The 16,848-nt window shown below is 47.5% G+C and overlaps 1 protein-coding gene across 2 annotated transcripts in view; it reads left to right on the top strand.

Moving 5' to 3' along the window:
• Positions 1-12,919, top strand: part of FANCC (Fanconi anemia complementation group C) — a 325,125-nt gene extending 312,206 nt beyond the window's left edge. For both annotated transcript variants that reach the window (XM_005684141.3, XM_005684140.3), the window contains 2 exons: positions 2,121-2,327; positions 11,424-12,919. In XM_005684141.3, coding sequence (XP_005684198.2) covers positions 2,121-2,327; positions 11,424-11,588 — 372 coding nt within the window. In that variant the 3' untranslated portion in view covers positions 11,589-12,919. The remainder of the gene's footprint in view (positions 1-2,120; positions 2,328-11,423) is intronic.

Raw genomic sequence — 16,848 nt, 5'->3', positions numbered from 1 at the left:
AAAACAAAAACTTCCTATGTTTGTATACTTTCAAAAATTAAGTGAGGGTTCATACACTTCAACCCTGTCATTCTCCTTCTAGGAATTCTCCTAAGGAAGTAATTAGAGAGCTGTGTAAAGATTTATATACAGGATCATTGCAGTGTTGTTTGTAACTGCAATAACTGGAAATGGCCTACACTTTTAGTAGTTAGGATATTGCCTAAATAAATTGCGGTGTATTACAGCCACAGAATGGGCTTCCCTGATAGCTCTGTTGGTAAAGAGTCTGCCTGCAATGCAGGAGACCCCAGTTTGATTCCTGGGTCAGAAAGATCCGCTGGAGAAGGGATAGGCTACCCATTCCAGTATTCTTGGGCTTCCCTTGTGGCTCAGCTGGTGAAGAATCCACCTGCAATGTGGGAGACCTGGGTTCAATCCCTGGGTTGGGAAGATTCCCATGAAGAAGGGAAAAGGTAACCCACTCCAGTATTCTGGCCTGGAGAATTCCATGGACTGTATGGTTTATGGGGTTGCAAAGAGTCAGACACGACTGAGCGACTTTGACTTCACAGCCACAGAATAGCATTCTGCCATGAAAGATCGTGTTATCAAAGAACTTGTGCTATATAGATAATGGTAAATTGTTTATAGTGCACTGTGAAAACCCTAGAATACAGTTCCTTGTATATAGGGAGTGCTGTGTTCACAATGCATAGGAAAAAAATGACAAAGATATAAACTTCACTGTTAATAAGTCTCTTTGAATAGTGGTTACCGTCATTTTGATTTTTTTCTTTCTACTTTTTTGTTCAAATGTTTTACAGTAAGCATATGTAAATTTTCATACTGCAGGATAAAAATTAATACTTAGAAAAGAAAGCTTATGTTTTTCTCCTTAAAAGATTAGAAAGCATTAACATTTTTGGCATATGAGGAAGGTATTTGAAAGGAAAGGTGGCCTGGAGTAAAAGAGAAAGGAAAAAGACAAGCCTCAGGGAGTCCTGGGTGAGGGAGAAGATGAACAAGAAGAACATGATTATGGAGGCATCGCTGCCTAAGCCCCGGCATTTCTGCAGACCAACCTAGATGCAGGACGGCCGAGAGCTCCTGTGGATGCCATCAGGATGGGCCCAGACAAGAGGTGCTGAGGGAGTGGCCCTCTCCTGTTAGGACATGGCCCTCCGCCACGGAAGGGCCCCGGGTGCAGTTTCTCACGGTCTTGCATTGTGGTCAGAGTTGCTCACACAACAGTGCTAATATGTTGGGATTTATGACAAACTTCATTGAATGAAGCCTTAACTTTCAGAGAAAAAAAGAACTCACACAAAATCCATAAAATTGGTCATGGGCATTTTTAGAGTGGGCCTAAGTGTTCTTTTGAAAGTAAGGGAACATAGCTGTTCATGAGTTCCATGTGGCATTTTGGATCTACAACTTTTAGTTTTTGCTTTGTTTTCCAAGTCACAACTTGATGTACCATTCTTATAGCAAACAGAAGGCTCAGCATGAAATAAATATTTTTTATGCAGAAACAATCCACAGACCTGTAACAATCACTATTATTATATGGATTCCACAGACCTGTGACCTCTGCTTGAGCTTTAAATATGTATGAACAGTGTCCCAGTGTCTAAAACAAAACAAATGTGGGGTGTGTGTGTGTGTCTGTTTGAGCCGGCACTTCCTCCCCACCAAAGACGGCAAAAGGCAAACCTCATTCTTATCAGCACATGGACTCAATGGAGGTCCAAGCACGGGGCTTTAATTGATCTGTGGCTGTGATAGTGAGCAAGTCTTCAAGGAGCCTTTTGTTCTTTTTCCCACAATATAAAAATATGACTACATTCTGCTGAGGACTTTTCTCCATTTCCTTCTGTACAACAACAACAAAAAAAGGTCAATTCCTGGCATAGTGCCCTGGCTGCTTAGTGAGCAAGACGAAAGTCAAGAAATTTCCATTACGCCCATTTGGGTTTGTGTGGAGCAGTGTATAAACTCAGACATGGTCCACCCTCTCTGCCCTCCCTCGGGCACCAGTCCTCTCCCGTTTCTGGGGCTGCTTCAGAGAACAGAATCATTCTAGCCCCACACATGTCCCAACCCTCCCCTGATCTCTTCTTTTGAAATTATATTCCCAGGTGGAGGTGAAGACAGTGCTTGGCCACCTCACAAAACTGTTCAGGAGTCCAGCCCTCTCGGCCAGGGATTTGCAGGCAGCAGCTGAAGAGAACCAAGGTGGAGACCCCAGACCGCCTGCTTGTCAGCAGCTGGTCAGACGCCTCCTCCTGTACTTCCTGCTCTGGGCTCCTGGAGGACACGCGATTGCCCGGGAAGTCATCACGCTCGTAAGTTTCCCCTTTTCTGGCATCCTGGTTCTCATTCCCAACCCAGGAGAAGCATGGCTTATCACTCAAGGGCCTGGCCTTTGAAGAGCCTGTGTCCCATCCATCAAGCATGGATGGACAGGAAGGGAAGAGACAGCCAGGCCAGACGGGGAGCCTGCCCTGTGCAACACCTGCATGGCATAGAGGAGGGAAGAGGGCCGCAGATATGGAAGGAGACTGCTCCCAGGTCACACAGCTCATAGCCAGGATCCAGGCTGAAAGCTAGTCTCCTATCTCCTCAGGCCATCTTTTTGTTATCGTGCATGACTCTTCTTCCTTGTGAAGAAAAACAAGACTTCACTGAGAATGCGCTCACTGCAGTGGCTCAAAGAGTTGAATTTTTAAATTTAAAAAACATTTGCTAATTACAAAGAAATCCTTCCTCAGTTCAGTCCAGTCACTCAGTCATGTCCGACTCTTTGCGATCCTATGGATTGCAGCACGCCAGGCTTCCCTGTCTAACACCAACTCCTGGAGCTTACTCAAACTCATGGTTTGTGATGCCATCCAACCATCTCATCCTCTGTCATCCCCTTCTCCTCCCACCTTCAGTCTTTCCCAGCATCAGGGTCTTTTCAAATGAGTCAGTTCTTCGCATCAGGTAGCCAAAGTACTGGAGTTTCAGCTTCAGCATCAGTCCTTCCAAAGAATATTCAGGACTGATTCCCTTTAGGATGGACTGGTTTGATCTCCTTGCAGTCCAAGGGACTCTGAAGAGTATTCTCCAACACCACATTTCAAAAGCATCAATTCTGCAGCACTCAGCTTTCTTTATAGTCCAACTCTCATGTCCGTACATGACTACTGAAAAAAACGTATCTTTGACTAGATAGACCTTTGTTGGCAAAGTAATGTCTTTGCTTTTTAATATGCTGTCTAGGTTGGTCATTAGCTCTTCAGTTCAGTTCAGTTCTGTTCAGTCGCTCAGTCATGTCTGACTCTTTGCGACCCCATGAATCGCAGCACGCCAGGCCTCCCTGTCCATCACCAACTCCCAGAGTTCACTCAGACTCACGTCCATCGAGTCAGTGATACCATCCAGCCATCTCATCCTCTGTCGTCCCCTTCTCCTCCTGCCCCCAATCCCTCCCAGCATCAAAGTCTTTTCCAATGAGTTAACTCTTTGCATGAGGTGGCCAAAGTACTGGAGTTTCAGCTTTAGCATCATTCCTTCCAAAGAAATCCCAGGGCTGATCTCCTTCAGAATGGACTGGTTGGATCTCCTTGCAGTCCAAGGGACTCTCAAGAGTCTTCTCCAACACCACAGTTCAAAAGCATCAATTCTTCGGCACTCAGCCTTCTTCACAGTCCAAATCTCACATCCATACATGACCACTGGAAAAACCATAGCCTTGACTAAACGGACCTTAGTTGGCAAAGTAATGTCTCTGCTTTTCAATATGCTGTCTAGGTTGGTCGTAACTTTTCTTCCAAGGAGTAAGCGTCTTTTAATTTCATGGCTGCAGTCACCATCTACAGTGATTTGGGAGCCCAAAAAAATAAAGTCTGATACTGTTTCTACTGTTTCCCCATCTATTTCCCATGAAGTGATGGGACTGGATGCCATGATCTTCGTTTTCTGAATGTTGAGCTTTAAGCAACTTTTTCACTCTCCACTTTCATTTTCATCAAGAGGCTTTTTAGTTCCTCTTCACTTTCTGCCATAAGGGTGGGGTCATCTGCATATCTGAGGTTATTGATATTTCTCCCGGCAATCTTGATTCTAGCTTGTGTTTCTTCCAGCCCAGCGTTTCTCATGATGTACTCCGCATATAAGTTAAATAAGCAAGGTGACAATGTACATTAGCTCTTAGGGAAATGCAAATCAAAGCCACAGTGAGGCACTGCTCCATACCCACTAGGACATAGTGTGTGTGCTCAGCCGCTTCAGTTGTGTCTGACTCTTTGTGACCCTATGGACTGTAGCCTGCCTGTCTCCTCTTTCCATGGGATTGAATACTGGAGTGGGTTGCCATGCCCTCCGCCAGGGGATCTTCCTGACCCGGGGACTAGGACATATACTATAAAACAAGTCAAACAAAATGGAAGACTTGTCTTGGTAGGGATGTGGAGAAATTGATCACTCACCTTTCCAGTTGGGAATGTTAAAATGATGCAGCCACTGTGGAAAACAGTTTGATGGTTCCTCAAAAATTTAAAGATAGAATCACCATATAATCCAGCTGTTCTGCTTCTGTGTGTGTTCCCAAAGGAACTGAAAGCAAGGACTCAAACAGATACTTGTTCACTCCTGCTTATAGCAGTTTTATGCCTAATAGCCAAATGCCCATCAGCAGATGAATGGATAAACCAAATACGCTTTGTACATACAGTAGAATATTATTCAGCCTTACAATGAATGAATGGCACATGCTACAACATGGATGAACCTTGAGGGCTAAGTGAAATAAGCCAGACACAAAAAAGGGACAAATACTATGTGACTGTACTCATGTGAGATACCTAGAATAGGTCAATTCATAGAGACAGACAGTAGAATCGAATGGGGAGTGGTGCAGAGTGCCTGTTTGGGATAATGAGCAAGTTTTGGAAATGGACAGTAGTGGTCGTTGTACAACACTGTGAATATAATTCATGTCACTGAATTGTACGTTTAAAAATGGTTAAAATAGCAAATTTTATGTTATAAGCTCATCTCAAAAAAACTGCTGGGTTTTTTTTCTGTTTCTAATTTTTTATAATACATACACATTAAAGTATAACTTGATGAATTTTTACATACCAAAAATTCCCATGCAACCAGCAACCAAATCAAGAAAGGAATGTTCCCAGTACCCAGAGGCCCCCTCCTGCTCTCTCCTGCTCTGTTTGAATGTGAACGTGAAGCAAGTCCCAGTGACCAGTGGGATTGCCAAAAACTTAGTCACCAGTACCCAGAAGGTTCTCCTTGGTCCCAGGAGAACAAGGTATGTGGGGCAGGCAGGCCACACAGCCAGCCTGTCAGGCCATCTTCTAGGGCTCAGACAGAAGACCTCCCAGAGCCTGGGTGTGGCCGAGAGCAGAAGAGGACTTGATTGTCACATGCGGGGTGCCATCTCCTCAGGGCCCACCCCAGCACAGTGATCTGTCGTGTGCTTTTATAAAATGCACATCTCACCTCCAAATCCATTTGGGGTGGGAGAACTCCATAGGTGAGAGCTTAAGAATGTCCTCATACCTGTAGAACTGGGTATCAACCAACTTTCCTCTCTGGCCAGGAATAACTTATAATAGTCACTTGTCAGCCACTGCCTCAGCCAGGTGATCAAGGTCAACATCAGTAGTACTAGGTCACGCTGATGGGAAGTGACGAAAATGGCACTTGACCTCTACGGCCTTCCTACCCGAAACCTATAACCCCAGTCTAATTATGAAAAAAAAAAAAACAATTGACAAACTCCAGTTGAAGGACATTTGACAAAAATACCTGACCAATACTCCTTAAGACTGTCACGGTCATCAAAAACAGGGAAGTCTGAGAAACTGTCACAGCCAACAAGAGCCTAAGGAGGGTCAGTTAAATGTAATGTGGTGTCTTAGATGGAATCCTGGACCAGAAGAAGGACATTAGGGAAAAACTGAGGTCAGAATAAAGTCTGACCTAAAAGTCGGGTTAATAAAATGAATAGATACTGGCTCATTAATTCTGACAAACGTACTAAACTAATAAGATGTTAACATGAAAACTGAGTGTGGGGGTATGGGATTGCTCTGTATTATCTTTTTGGTAAAACTATAAATCTAAAACTGTTTTAAAATTGAAAGTTATTTTAAAAGTTCAGGGGACTTCCCTGGTGGTCCACTGGGTAAGACTCTGAATTTCCAATGCAGGGGGCCCAGGTTGAATCCCTGGTGGGAGAACTGTATCCCACATGCCACAACTAAGACCCATCACAGCCAAAAAAAAAAAAAAATATATATATATATATATATATACACACACACACACACATATTTATGTGTATATATATATAAATTAAAACAAACAAACATATATATGAGAAGTGGCTTCCCAGGTGGCGCCTGCTAATGCGGGAAAACTAAAAGACATGGGTTTGATCCCTGGCTTGGGAAGATCTCCTGGAGGCGGAAATGCCTGGAGAATCCCATGGACAGACTATAGTCCATAGGGTCGCAAAGAGTTGGACACGACTGAAGCAACGTAGTACGCATATATAAAAGAAAACCTGTTTTCAAAAGTAAAAAAGTCAGAGGCAGGCACTTCTGAATCATGCAAGCGTCGGTGGTATTTTTGTTGCCTGGCCTCTGACCTCCTGCCCAGGCCCTGGAACCTGGGGGAGGGGGCCTCAGCCCAAGGAGCCTGCTCGGGCCTGGCCGCCCTTCCTCCCTGAGCCTGTGCGCTCCTCCTCCTCCCACATCCTGTCCCCCTGGGGCTGGAAAGCAGGCCAGGGAGATGACAGAGTCCCAGCCCAAAGAGTGCGAGAGAATCCAGTCCAGAGAAAGCTCCTCAGAGACACCCAGTTCTCTGCTTCCGTATTCCAACCATATTTCCCTCCATTCCAGGAACAGTCCACGTTCACACGGACCACCCTCTCAGGTCTCACCCACAGGACGGCCCCTGTGACTCAGAAGCTGGTCATGTCACCAAGCTCAGGCTTGTCTCCGATGCCAGAGGCCAATTCCCACAAAATAGCTCAACCCCAGTCAACACTGCTGATCTACAGCTGAGCCTAGGGGAGCTCGGAAAACCCCCGCACATCTTCATTTACCTTCCTAAGTCAGCTCAGCTACCAAAAAAAAAAAAAATCATTAAAGGCTGAGACGCAGTGTTTGTTTTCCTGTACTGGTCCCTAGGCAGGTGGGCGCTGGCCGCCCAGCACCTCAGAACCTGTCATGGCTCAGAGTGCCTCCTGGGCTCTCTCCTTAGAGGTGTTCTGGAACTGTCTTTACTAACATACCGGCCTTCCTACTCGAAGACTTCCTGTAGTGCCACATGGACCGTTGAAGGCAGCCCGGCAAGCACGGCTACGAGCAGGACAGGTGCGACGAGTACCCCCAGCACTGGCTCCTCCCGGGGTCCTCTTCGAGCCCCCTGGGAAGACCTCCGGGCCAGGTCTGCCTGACTGGGAGCAGGTGGTGGCCAGTTGGGAAAGCCTGGGCTTGGTGGGACAGCCTTGAACCCCAGCCCTGGTCTGGCTTTGGTGAGAAAGAGAGTAGGGAGCAGAGCCAGCCCCCGGCCGGGTCCTGGTCTTGCTGTCATTGTGTGAGCTCTAGGCTCTGAGCCCTGTGCTCTCTGCACCGTGTTCCAGCCTTACCCGAGTGGCCCCATGTGCCATCGGCTCAGCTTCCTCTCCTCGTGGCCCCACACCCCAGCCTCTGCCGCAGGATGCTCCCCGCCGACTGCTTCCTCGGGCTCACGCACAGGCCCCAGGGCTCAGCTTCTGAGTCCCCACTGAGCCCCTTGGTCAGAAGCCCTGCCCCGCCCGCCCCTTGTTCTTCGGCTTCTCTGCCCCCTGCTCCTGGTTTACCGTCTCCACTCTCTCCTCCTTGGAGCCTCTGTGATGAGGATGAGGCACAAGGAGCCCGGCTGGGGCCCAGGTTCCTCCAGCCCCTGAGGCCCATCCTCTCCTGCCCCCATGAGCTGCTCTGAGTTCACGTTTCTCTCTCGGTCTCCTTCAGTCTTCTGTTGCCGGACCACAGCGCTCTCAGCCGAAAGGCAGCCTGGATCTGAAATACAGAGTTCAGTTCTGTCGTTGCGGAGCTCACAACGAGTTGAAGCCCCATACAGATGCCCTTGGCCAAGCGTCCCTCCCTCAGCGGCAGGGGGGCGGGGTGACTGGAGACCTGGAGTGGAACGTGGGAGTTGAGGTGGCTTGAACAGAGCGTCAGTGATGGCTTCTAAGTAAAAGCCAAGAGAGGATGATCTGGACACCAAGAGCCACATCGAATCTGCCCAGGCCGGCAGCCCGCCCCCGCCCCGAGCCCCTGCAGAGACCCTCTCGGCTTGGGCGGCTGCCAGTAGGTGGCCGAGGAGCACCAGCATCGTCTAGGGGCCCAGGGTGTCCCCCGCTCTCACTCACTCAACACCCGTGCGGCTGAGTGATCTGCCTTGACTCACGGACAGAGGTGGCGTGGGACTGAAGGCTGTCCTGGGCCCCGGAGAGTCCCAGGTGGACCAGGGCAGCTGGTCGTCCTACCAGAAGGGCCCAGCGTGCACACGCAGAAGGAGCCTGGCCTTGGGCTGCTCAGGCGGCTTAAACATTTGACTCACACACACCAAACACATACGTGGTGCTCACTTTGGCAGTGCACAGCCTAAAATCTGAAGGAGACAGAGATGACTAGCGTGGCCCCTGTGCAAGGATGACATGTAGATTTGTGAAGCATTCTATATTTAAAAGAAACAAAAAGGCATAGATTACTCTCAAAAACAGAGGTTCTTATATACTTGTGTCTGAAAAAGCACAATAAATTCTTCACACAGATAGATTGTGAGATTCTCCCCCTTTCTGTTGAACCAAACTCTTAGGAAAACGGCACTTAAGGGTACCGACAACTAAGGCTGTATTTAGCAGAAATGACAGTTTCTGTGTTTCCTGCTTCCCTTCAGATTCAAGTGTCAAAACCTTTGTTGTTGTGGCTTAGTTGCTAAGTCGTGTCCAACTCTTTGCAACCCCATGGTCACATACAGCATGCCGGGCTTCTCTGTCCACTGTTTCCCGGAGTTTGCTCAAACTCATGCCCGTTGAGTTGGTGATGCTGTCTAACCATCTTATCCTTTGCCACCCCTTCTCCTTTTGCTTTCAGTATTTCCCAGCATCAAGGTTTTTTCCAATGAGTCTGCTGTTTGCACCAAAATATTGGAGCTTCAGCATCAGTCATTCCAATGAATATTTTGGATTGATTTCCTTTAATATTGACTGGTTTAGTCTCCTTGCAGTCTAAGAGTCTTTTCCAGCACCACAGTTCAAAAGCATCAATCAGTTCTTCAGTGCTCAGCCTTCTTTGTGGTCCAACTCACACATCCATACATGTCTACTGGAAAAACCATAGCTTTGATTATACAGACTTTCTGTCTGCGAAGTGATGTCTCTGCTTTTGAATATGCTACGTTTGTCATAACTTTCCTTCCAAGGAACAAGCATCTTTGAATTTCATGGTTGCGGTCACTGTCTGCAGTTATTTTGGAGCCCAAGAAAATAAAATCTGTTACTGCTTCCACTTTCCCCTATTATTTGCCATGAAATGATGGGATCGGATGCCATGATCTTAGCTTTTTAACTGTTGAGCTTCAATAAGGCTGTGATCCATGAAGGGGGTTAAAACCTTAGGTGCCTATTAACAAACAAGTGGGCCAGCCGCGAGCCCAAGAATGCCATTTGTAAAGCTGTCTGTGTGAGAACAGGTGGCACTCTCTTTTCAGCATTTTCCAGTTCTTATATTAGAGTGAGCCTTTTGTAGAAAGTCAAGCATAGTACGCTCATTTGCCTCTATTGCTCACAGCAAATAACCCCAAAAAAAACACCCTTGTGACAGGTGTTCAAGAAATAAAGCATTTGTCTGTAGCTGTTGTGTGTCTGAGCTTTAGGAAATGACTCTGCTCACGAGATGGCCAAGGTTCAAGAATGGTCTTGCTTTGCTCATCACCTTGAAAACAAACAAGAGCTGCCGGGAGCCAGTGTGAGGAATCCCGCCCGTGACAAGGTCATGAGGAAGGAAGCTGACATACGCAAGGCGTGCTCAGACTTCAGGGACCCCTCTGGAAATTCCTAAGCATGTACCCCAACAAAAATCTGCCGGCTTTTGTGCTCTGCTTTTCCACTCTTCTGACATTTTCTGGAAAAAGTCAATTCAGGGCTTTAGTCTTCTGCATTTGAAAGAGTGTTTCAATCCAAAAACCCTCTGATGGCTTTCTAGCCTGCCTGCAGGACTCGTACAGCTGCGCATGTGATTGTTTGAGGCCTCCTGACCGCAGGAGGCACAGGAAGCTTAAAACATCCTAGGAATGTAGGAGCTTCCGAGGAGTCAAAATCTTTAGAATAGGACTGATTAAAGGTTTCATTTTTTGGGTCAATGCTTGCTGCCAAATTTTCATATCCTTTATTTTTAGATATAGTTGGTATATAGAAAAACAAGTAGTAGACCTGGTATTAGCAACATTAGATCTTCGAGTTAAGTACCTTCTTTGTTATATCCCACTGCACCTTTGTTCTATAGAGATGTAACTTTAATGCTTTAAGGAGATGCAAATTAAAGAAAAACACTTCAGGGGAAACAAAATCAACATTCATTAAGGAAGAGAGATAAAAAGTGTTAACAAGCTTCTTGGCCAGAAGATAATGTAAATCACCTGAGACCTTTTGTATACAAAATGATGTATAGAAAGAGTCTGGGCTGCGAACGCTACATAATTCTGTGTTACCCATTGATCTCCATGTTTTATCAAAAGTATAAAAGGCCTTCTGAACAATAAAGGATGGGGGCCGGGGGCCAGGGGCCAGGGGCCAGTGGCCAGTTTCTCGGACCAGTTTCTCGAACTAGTCTCTCGGCCTGGTTTCTTGGGACTCTGGCTCCCCCCATGTCTCTCTCTCTCCTCTTCTCTCCCCTTTCCTCTCTCTGCTCTTTACTTTAACTTCAGGCTGAATCTCCATCTGGGGCGCGGAGGCTCGCCAGGTCTACTTACTTGCCCCGGCTGTTAAGACCCGCACGAAAGGGAGCTTAAGGCGAGGCACCCTTAGATATTCAAGCGGGCGCCGGTGGCCCAACGTAGATGGTGCAAATTCCTTGTCTGGAATTTTATTGGCCTTCCGCGTAAACCAAGCTATTCAGCCCTCTTCCTCCACTTAACCTTCTTACTACACTATAGTTTCTTAATCTAATCTTACATTAATAAACAAACAAGTCTTTCCACGCCAACGCCGTCCACCCTTCGAGTTCCCTGGATCCACCGGGGCTGGACCCCGGCAAAGAGCCCTCTGGAGCTGATAGGAATGCAGCTGCCTCTGGAGACAGGATGGTTAGGGTTGGTCCACTGAGGAAGAGACGAGTCTGTCTGCAAAGTGTTCTAATGTGTCTTCTTTTCTGTCCGCATTCCAGATGGCTCAGACGGATGCGATAATGAATGAGATTATTGGCCTCCTGGACTATACTTTGTACAGATGGGATCATCTTTGCATGGAAGCCTGTAGGTCGAGAAAACTGGCCAGGGAGCTCCTCACAGAGCTGCGAGAGCAAGCCTCGCCCAGGCAGGTTAACCAGTGACTCCACATGATGAAATGACGGGGCCACTTCTTAACAGCCACCAGTTTGTAGAAGTTGTTCCCTCTCCGCATTGTGAAAAGGCGCCATAAACATCTGGCAAGATCTGGTAGTACATGTTTTACAAAGAATGTCAGGTGAGATTTACTCACTAATGACAAGATTGTGGCTTCAGCAGCCCCTGTGCCTGGCTCAGCCCAAATGTCAATTAGAGAACCGCTAAAGAAAAGCCTGGATGGGAGAAGAGATTTCTATTTCCTTTTTTCCCCATATCAAACCAAGACACCCGACTATTATTTGGATGTTTCAAACCCTTTGAAACAAGAAGTTGGTCATGCACCATTGATCATTTTAGAAAATACCATAGCCTTTTTCCCCTTTTCTAAGAAGTCCGGTAATTGTTACCAGTAACTCATCTCATCCACCGGGATGCTCTCTTGCTTTCCTAAGATGTCCTTCATTCAGGATAGCGTGCATCCCTCGAGTTTCCCGCCCATGGCCCCTGAGCAGAGCCCACCAAGCCCAGCAGCAGGTCGTGGTGACAGCGAAGCAACACATCTCAGCAGTGAAATGAAGCCAGCTCTGGGGCCTTTTGCTTTACATTCGCTAAGCACTGGCTGTTACTGAAAGAGCTCATGTTACCTCAAAGGTGGCTGACAAGGTAGGGTTCAGGATGTGTTCTGGAAACACTGGAAGAGATTATATGTCAGCTGTCTTGTTAACTAAAACGGGAGTTGGAAATTTCTAATGAAGAATTGGAACTTCAACAATATTTATTTCACATCAATTAAAGACATTTTTCCCTTTTAGGTTTATGCTTTTGCTTTTTTGTGTATTATCTGTCAAGTGAGTCAAGACTTTTATGTCCACTTGGATTTATGTATTAGTCATCTCTGAATCTGCCTTATTCTTGGCTTCTGTTTGAGGATGAGTAAAGTTTTGTTGTATTAGACATTAAGCTTTTAGAGGAATTACTAGTTTTGGTATACGGATCCACTTGAAGGTCTGGAAAATTCCAAGACCTTTTGACCTGAGCCTTCCATTTAAGAAATGCTGCAGTACGAAAGGTGTGCTGTTAAAACACTCTCATCACAAGTGCCTTCCTCATGTGCTCTCCTGGGGCTGAGGATGCCTCTCCTCTGTCGATTCTTGCTGGGGAAGCTGTGACCAACCTCAGTGGACATGAAAGAAAAGGCTCAGTTCAGTGGTAGTGAGTCCCCCACTAACCCGAGTGGCCACTGGGAACCAGACCTGGGGGGGAGGGGTATGCTTCCACGTGGACATCCATTCACACTGTATTTCACAGCAAGTAATAAAAACAGAACAGTTACCTATCTCAGATTGTTTAATCTGCATTTCTGGAAATTTCCTTCCTGACCTTACCTCAGTCTGTCTGTAGTATTTCCTAATTCCTTTACAAAGCCTCTAAGTTCTCCTAAGCTTTGGACATAGATCAAAGAGGACAGAGCCCAAAACTATAGGGGAAAAAAATGTATTAAATGGCCACCCTTAATACAGAGGTGATGTTATTCATCAGGATTTCATGATGTTTGTAGAATTTGCTAGCTTTTTAAAATCTGTAATTTGCTTTATAGTTTGTCAGTCTATGGCACCTAATTTTGTATTATTACAGTTTTTATCAGAAAAAAAAAAAATTCTCTCTACTCCCCAATTATGGAAGCTTTAGGTTTCTCAAAACCTAGATAGGTCTGCCCCTAGAAAAGACCAATTATAATTTATCTCTAGGCCTAGGAAACTTGCCACTGGATATCTAAAAACTGCTGAGGAGAGTGGGTGTAGGGCAGGTAAGTCAGCAGCAGCTGCTAAAACAAAATGAGATGCATCATAATATAGACACTTTTTTTCCCTTTAAGCCATACCTAAATGTTACCACCGAGTGTAAGCTGAATTGATGTACACATTGTGCACACCCCCCCCTCAGTTTCTGAAGCACGAACACATCTGCCAGAGCACACGCCACCTTCCTGCTCATTCTGGTGTTTCAGACTCACAGCCCTCTCGCTCCAGCCCCCCAGCTCCCTGGGCGTTGGGAAGGGGGGACCCCACCTGCAGCTCCACTCAGCCTCAGAGCACATCCCCATGGCTCTCTCAGGATCTGGCCGCCCCCAGTTTTACCTCAAACAGCTTGCACTGGGCTCTCTGGACCATCACTCTGCTCCCTGACGTGGGGGACCAGGGGTCTCCTGTCATGTCCAGGAGGCACCTGAGGCCTCAGAGGGCATGTGGGGACGAGCCCCCACCCGGGCGGCCCTGGGTGCCAGGTCCATCTATACCCGGCCCCATTCTCACTGCTGGGACAAGGGCACCAGACAGGGTGAGAGGGGGCAGCAGAAAGCTGCATCTTCCGTCGAAGCAGAGAAGTGAAGAACGGATTGGAAGAGGATCGGACCTGCGCAGTGGGCAGAAATTCAAGGCAAATTGATACCAAGCCTGTCCTGTTACCCAGCACAGTGAGAACAAACCTGAGGAATGTTCTACCTTATTCAACACGGAATTCAAACTGTGCTTTCCAGGGAAGAAGATAATGAACTTGACTGCGCTTCTTGCCTTTCTCTTCCTGGTGGGTGCCAGCCCATCACCACCCCACCCACAGCCAGTGGTGCTGGTGATGATTTCCTTCCTCTGCCTGACACTGAGTTTGACATGGATTTTGTGTATTTTGTCAAACAATCCTGTTATTAATCATCACCAAACCATCTCATTCTTAAAGAACCAAATTTAAGGCAAAATAAATGTGTGTCTTAAAGCCTTCTTCTAAGATCCAGGCCCACAGTTTGTTTATAGCATGGGTCCAAATCATATCCCTCCTACACAGACTGATAATAACAAAGGAAGGTTTTAATGTAGGACTTCCTCTTCCCCCAATCCTTGATATAATTGTGCTAGCGAACCGTACTTGGTGTTTGGGGTAGGAAACTTGCATGCTTGGATACTGAGTTTCACACTTAGATCTTCTATAGAAGTAGAAAGTCTCTTAAATCAGTGTTGAAAATCTCAACCTCTGGTTTTTCTCACAATGTGATGAATCCATGTGCATCAAGTTAGGATTCTTATTGCAAGCAACAGACACAGTGTTGAAAGCAAAAGGGAAGTGATCCAAAGAGTACTTAAAAGCCCACAGAGGACTTCCCTGGTGGTCTAGTGGTTGAGAGTCCACCTGCCAATGCAGGGGACACGAGTTCGATCCCTGGTCTGGGAGGATTCCACATGCTTCAGGGCAACGGAGCCCACGAGCTACGACTACTGAGCTCACGGCTCACAGCTACTGAAGCCCAAATGCCCTAGAGCCTGTGCTTGGCAACAAGAGAAGCCGCCGCGACGAGAAGCCTGTGCAGCCAAACTAGAGAGGAGACCCTGCTATCCATAACTAGAGAAACGCACATACAGCAACCGTGACCCAGCCAGAAATGAAAAAACGCCCACAGAACTGTCGAGCAGAGAAGGCTTAGCTGTAGGCAGCCAGCAGCAGTGCCCAAAATCCAGGTTCAGAGTGGCCAGGTGAGGAAATTCCTGCTGTTGCCACTGAATCCTGCAACTCAGGACCCTTGTATTAACAGCTTGTCTGGCAAGCTCTGCTGCCTTCAGGAGGGAGACAGGCCCCTGCACTGCACTCTTTGAAGGGCTGGCCAGAGTCCCAGCTGCTGCACCTGCCTGGAGAAGCCCAGGGCCCCCACATGCTCTTAGGCTGTAAGAGGAGCTGGGGACGGTGTCCAGCTGGTTTCACTTCTGTGACATTATTGGATGCCACCGACCACGTCCCCCTTAGATAGGAGGGGGTCAGAACCTGGGCAGCTAAAGAGAAGGACAAATTCCACACGCACTGTCTATCCCTCTAGAGCATCGCGGAAGGATGAGCGCCATGAAACAGCCCAACACTAGCAGAAGACGGAGGAGGGCCCTTGTCAGAAAGCTGGTTTGCAGGCATCTGAGGCGGGGTCACCAGTGTGGCACTGTTAACCCTGGGGACCCAGCAAGTCTCTGCAGTGGGGGCTTCATCCCTCCCTCTCTGAACTAGGTGCCAGCCCAGAGACAACAACTGAAACTTGGTCCACACATTGTCAAATTGAGAACCACTGCTCTAATTGGTGGTTCTTTCCTTCCGGAAAGACATCCTGGATAGAAACACAATAACTGCCTTAGATATATAAATTAGACTTAATAGAATCCTAATAGGAGAACTAGGTGTCCTGACTCCAAAATTCTTATGGAAAAATGAACATTTTTAAGAAAAGCCAAGAAATGGGATTTCCCTGGCGGTCCAGTAGTTAAGACTTCACCTTCCCATGCAGAGGGTGTTGGTTCAATCCCTGGCTGGGGAGCTAGGATCCCACATGCCTCTCTGCCAAGAAACCAAAACAAAAAGTACAGTCACAAGAATCCTGAAAGTGAAGTGTTATATGCAGTATAATGACAAGCATGCATGTTGGCATATGTTCTTAAAGCCCGAGTTACCGCAACAGGTTGGTGGGACCTGAGAGAGACGCCGTGGGGACTGTCCCTGTCAGGGTGACAAGGGCCCTCCCCGGGGCTCCAGCCAGCTGCTCTCAGGCCTCCTACACCAGTCTGGGCAGCACCTGACCCACTGAGTCTCTCTCCTCCCGGACAGCTTCCCTTGGCTGGTGGAACATTCCAGGGCCTTCCTCTGTCTGAGGGGGCTGGGCCCTGCCCATCCTGACCTCTACTCTGCAGGCACCCTGGACTCTATCCTTAGGTCTCCACCCCGTGGCCCCTCACTCTGCTGGCCTTTCACAAGCCTCCTCTGTGCAGAGGGGCTACACCCTCCTTGGACCACAGACCTGAATACCCACAGCCCACCAGCTATTTCCAATGGGCAGTCAGTGACAATATCAGACTAACATGGGCTGATGCCACCAGCCCAACCTGCACCAAAACCACAGTCTCAAGTCAGTCGATGGTGGCTCCAACTTTCCAGGGACTCAGGCCCAATTCTGTAAGCATTCTGCCCTCCCCTCCTCTCACCTGCATGTCTGCGTCACAAGGACGTCCCTGTATCTGACTGCTCCTTGCTCCTTGTCCTCTGAGACACCAACATCCCCTACTCTCCCTGCTCCCACCCTCACCCACCCACAGAGTTTCAGTGACCCTTTCCAACTGCCTTCACGTCACACCCCTGTTCAGAGCATGGTAAAGCCCAACATTCTTAAAACAGCATTCAAGGCCCTACACAGGATAGACCCCGGGTAATCTACTTGTATATTTGACTGTCTCCAATACAAGTGCC

Source organism: Capra hircus, chromosome 8 (genome assembly GCF_001704415.2).
Source record: "Capra hircus breed San Clemente chromosome 8, ASM170441v1, whole genome shotgun sequence".
In the NCBI taxonomy this organism is placed as follows: Eukaryota; Metazoa; Chordata; class Mammalia; order Artiodactyla; family Bovidae; genus Capra; species Capra hircus.
Note: the sequence above shows the minus strand (reverse complement) of the source record. Positions and strands in the feature narration are given on the sequence as shown.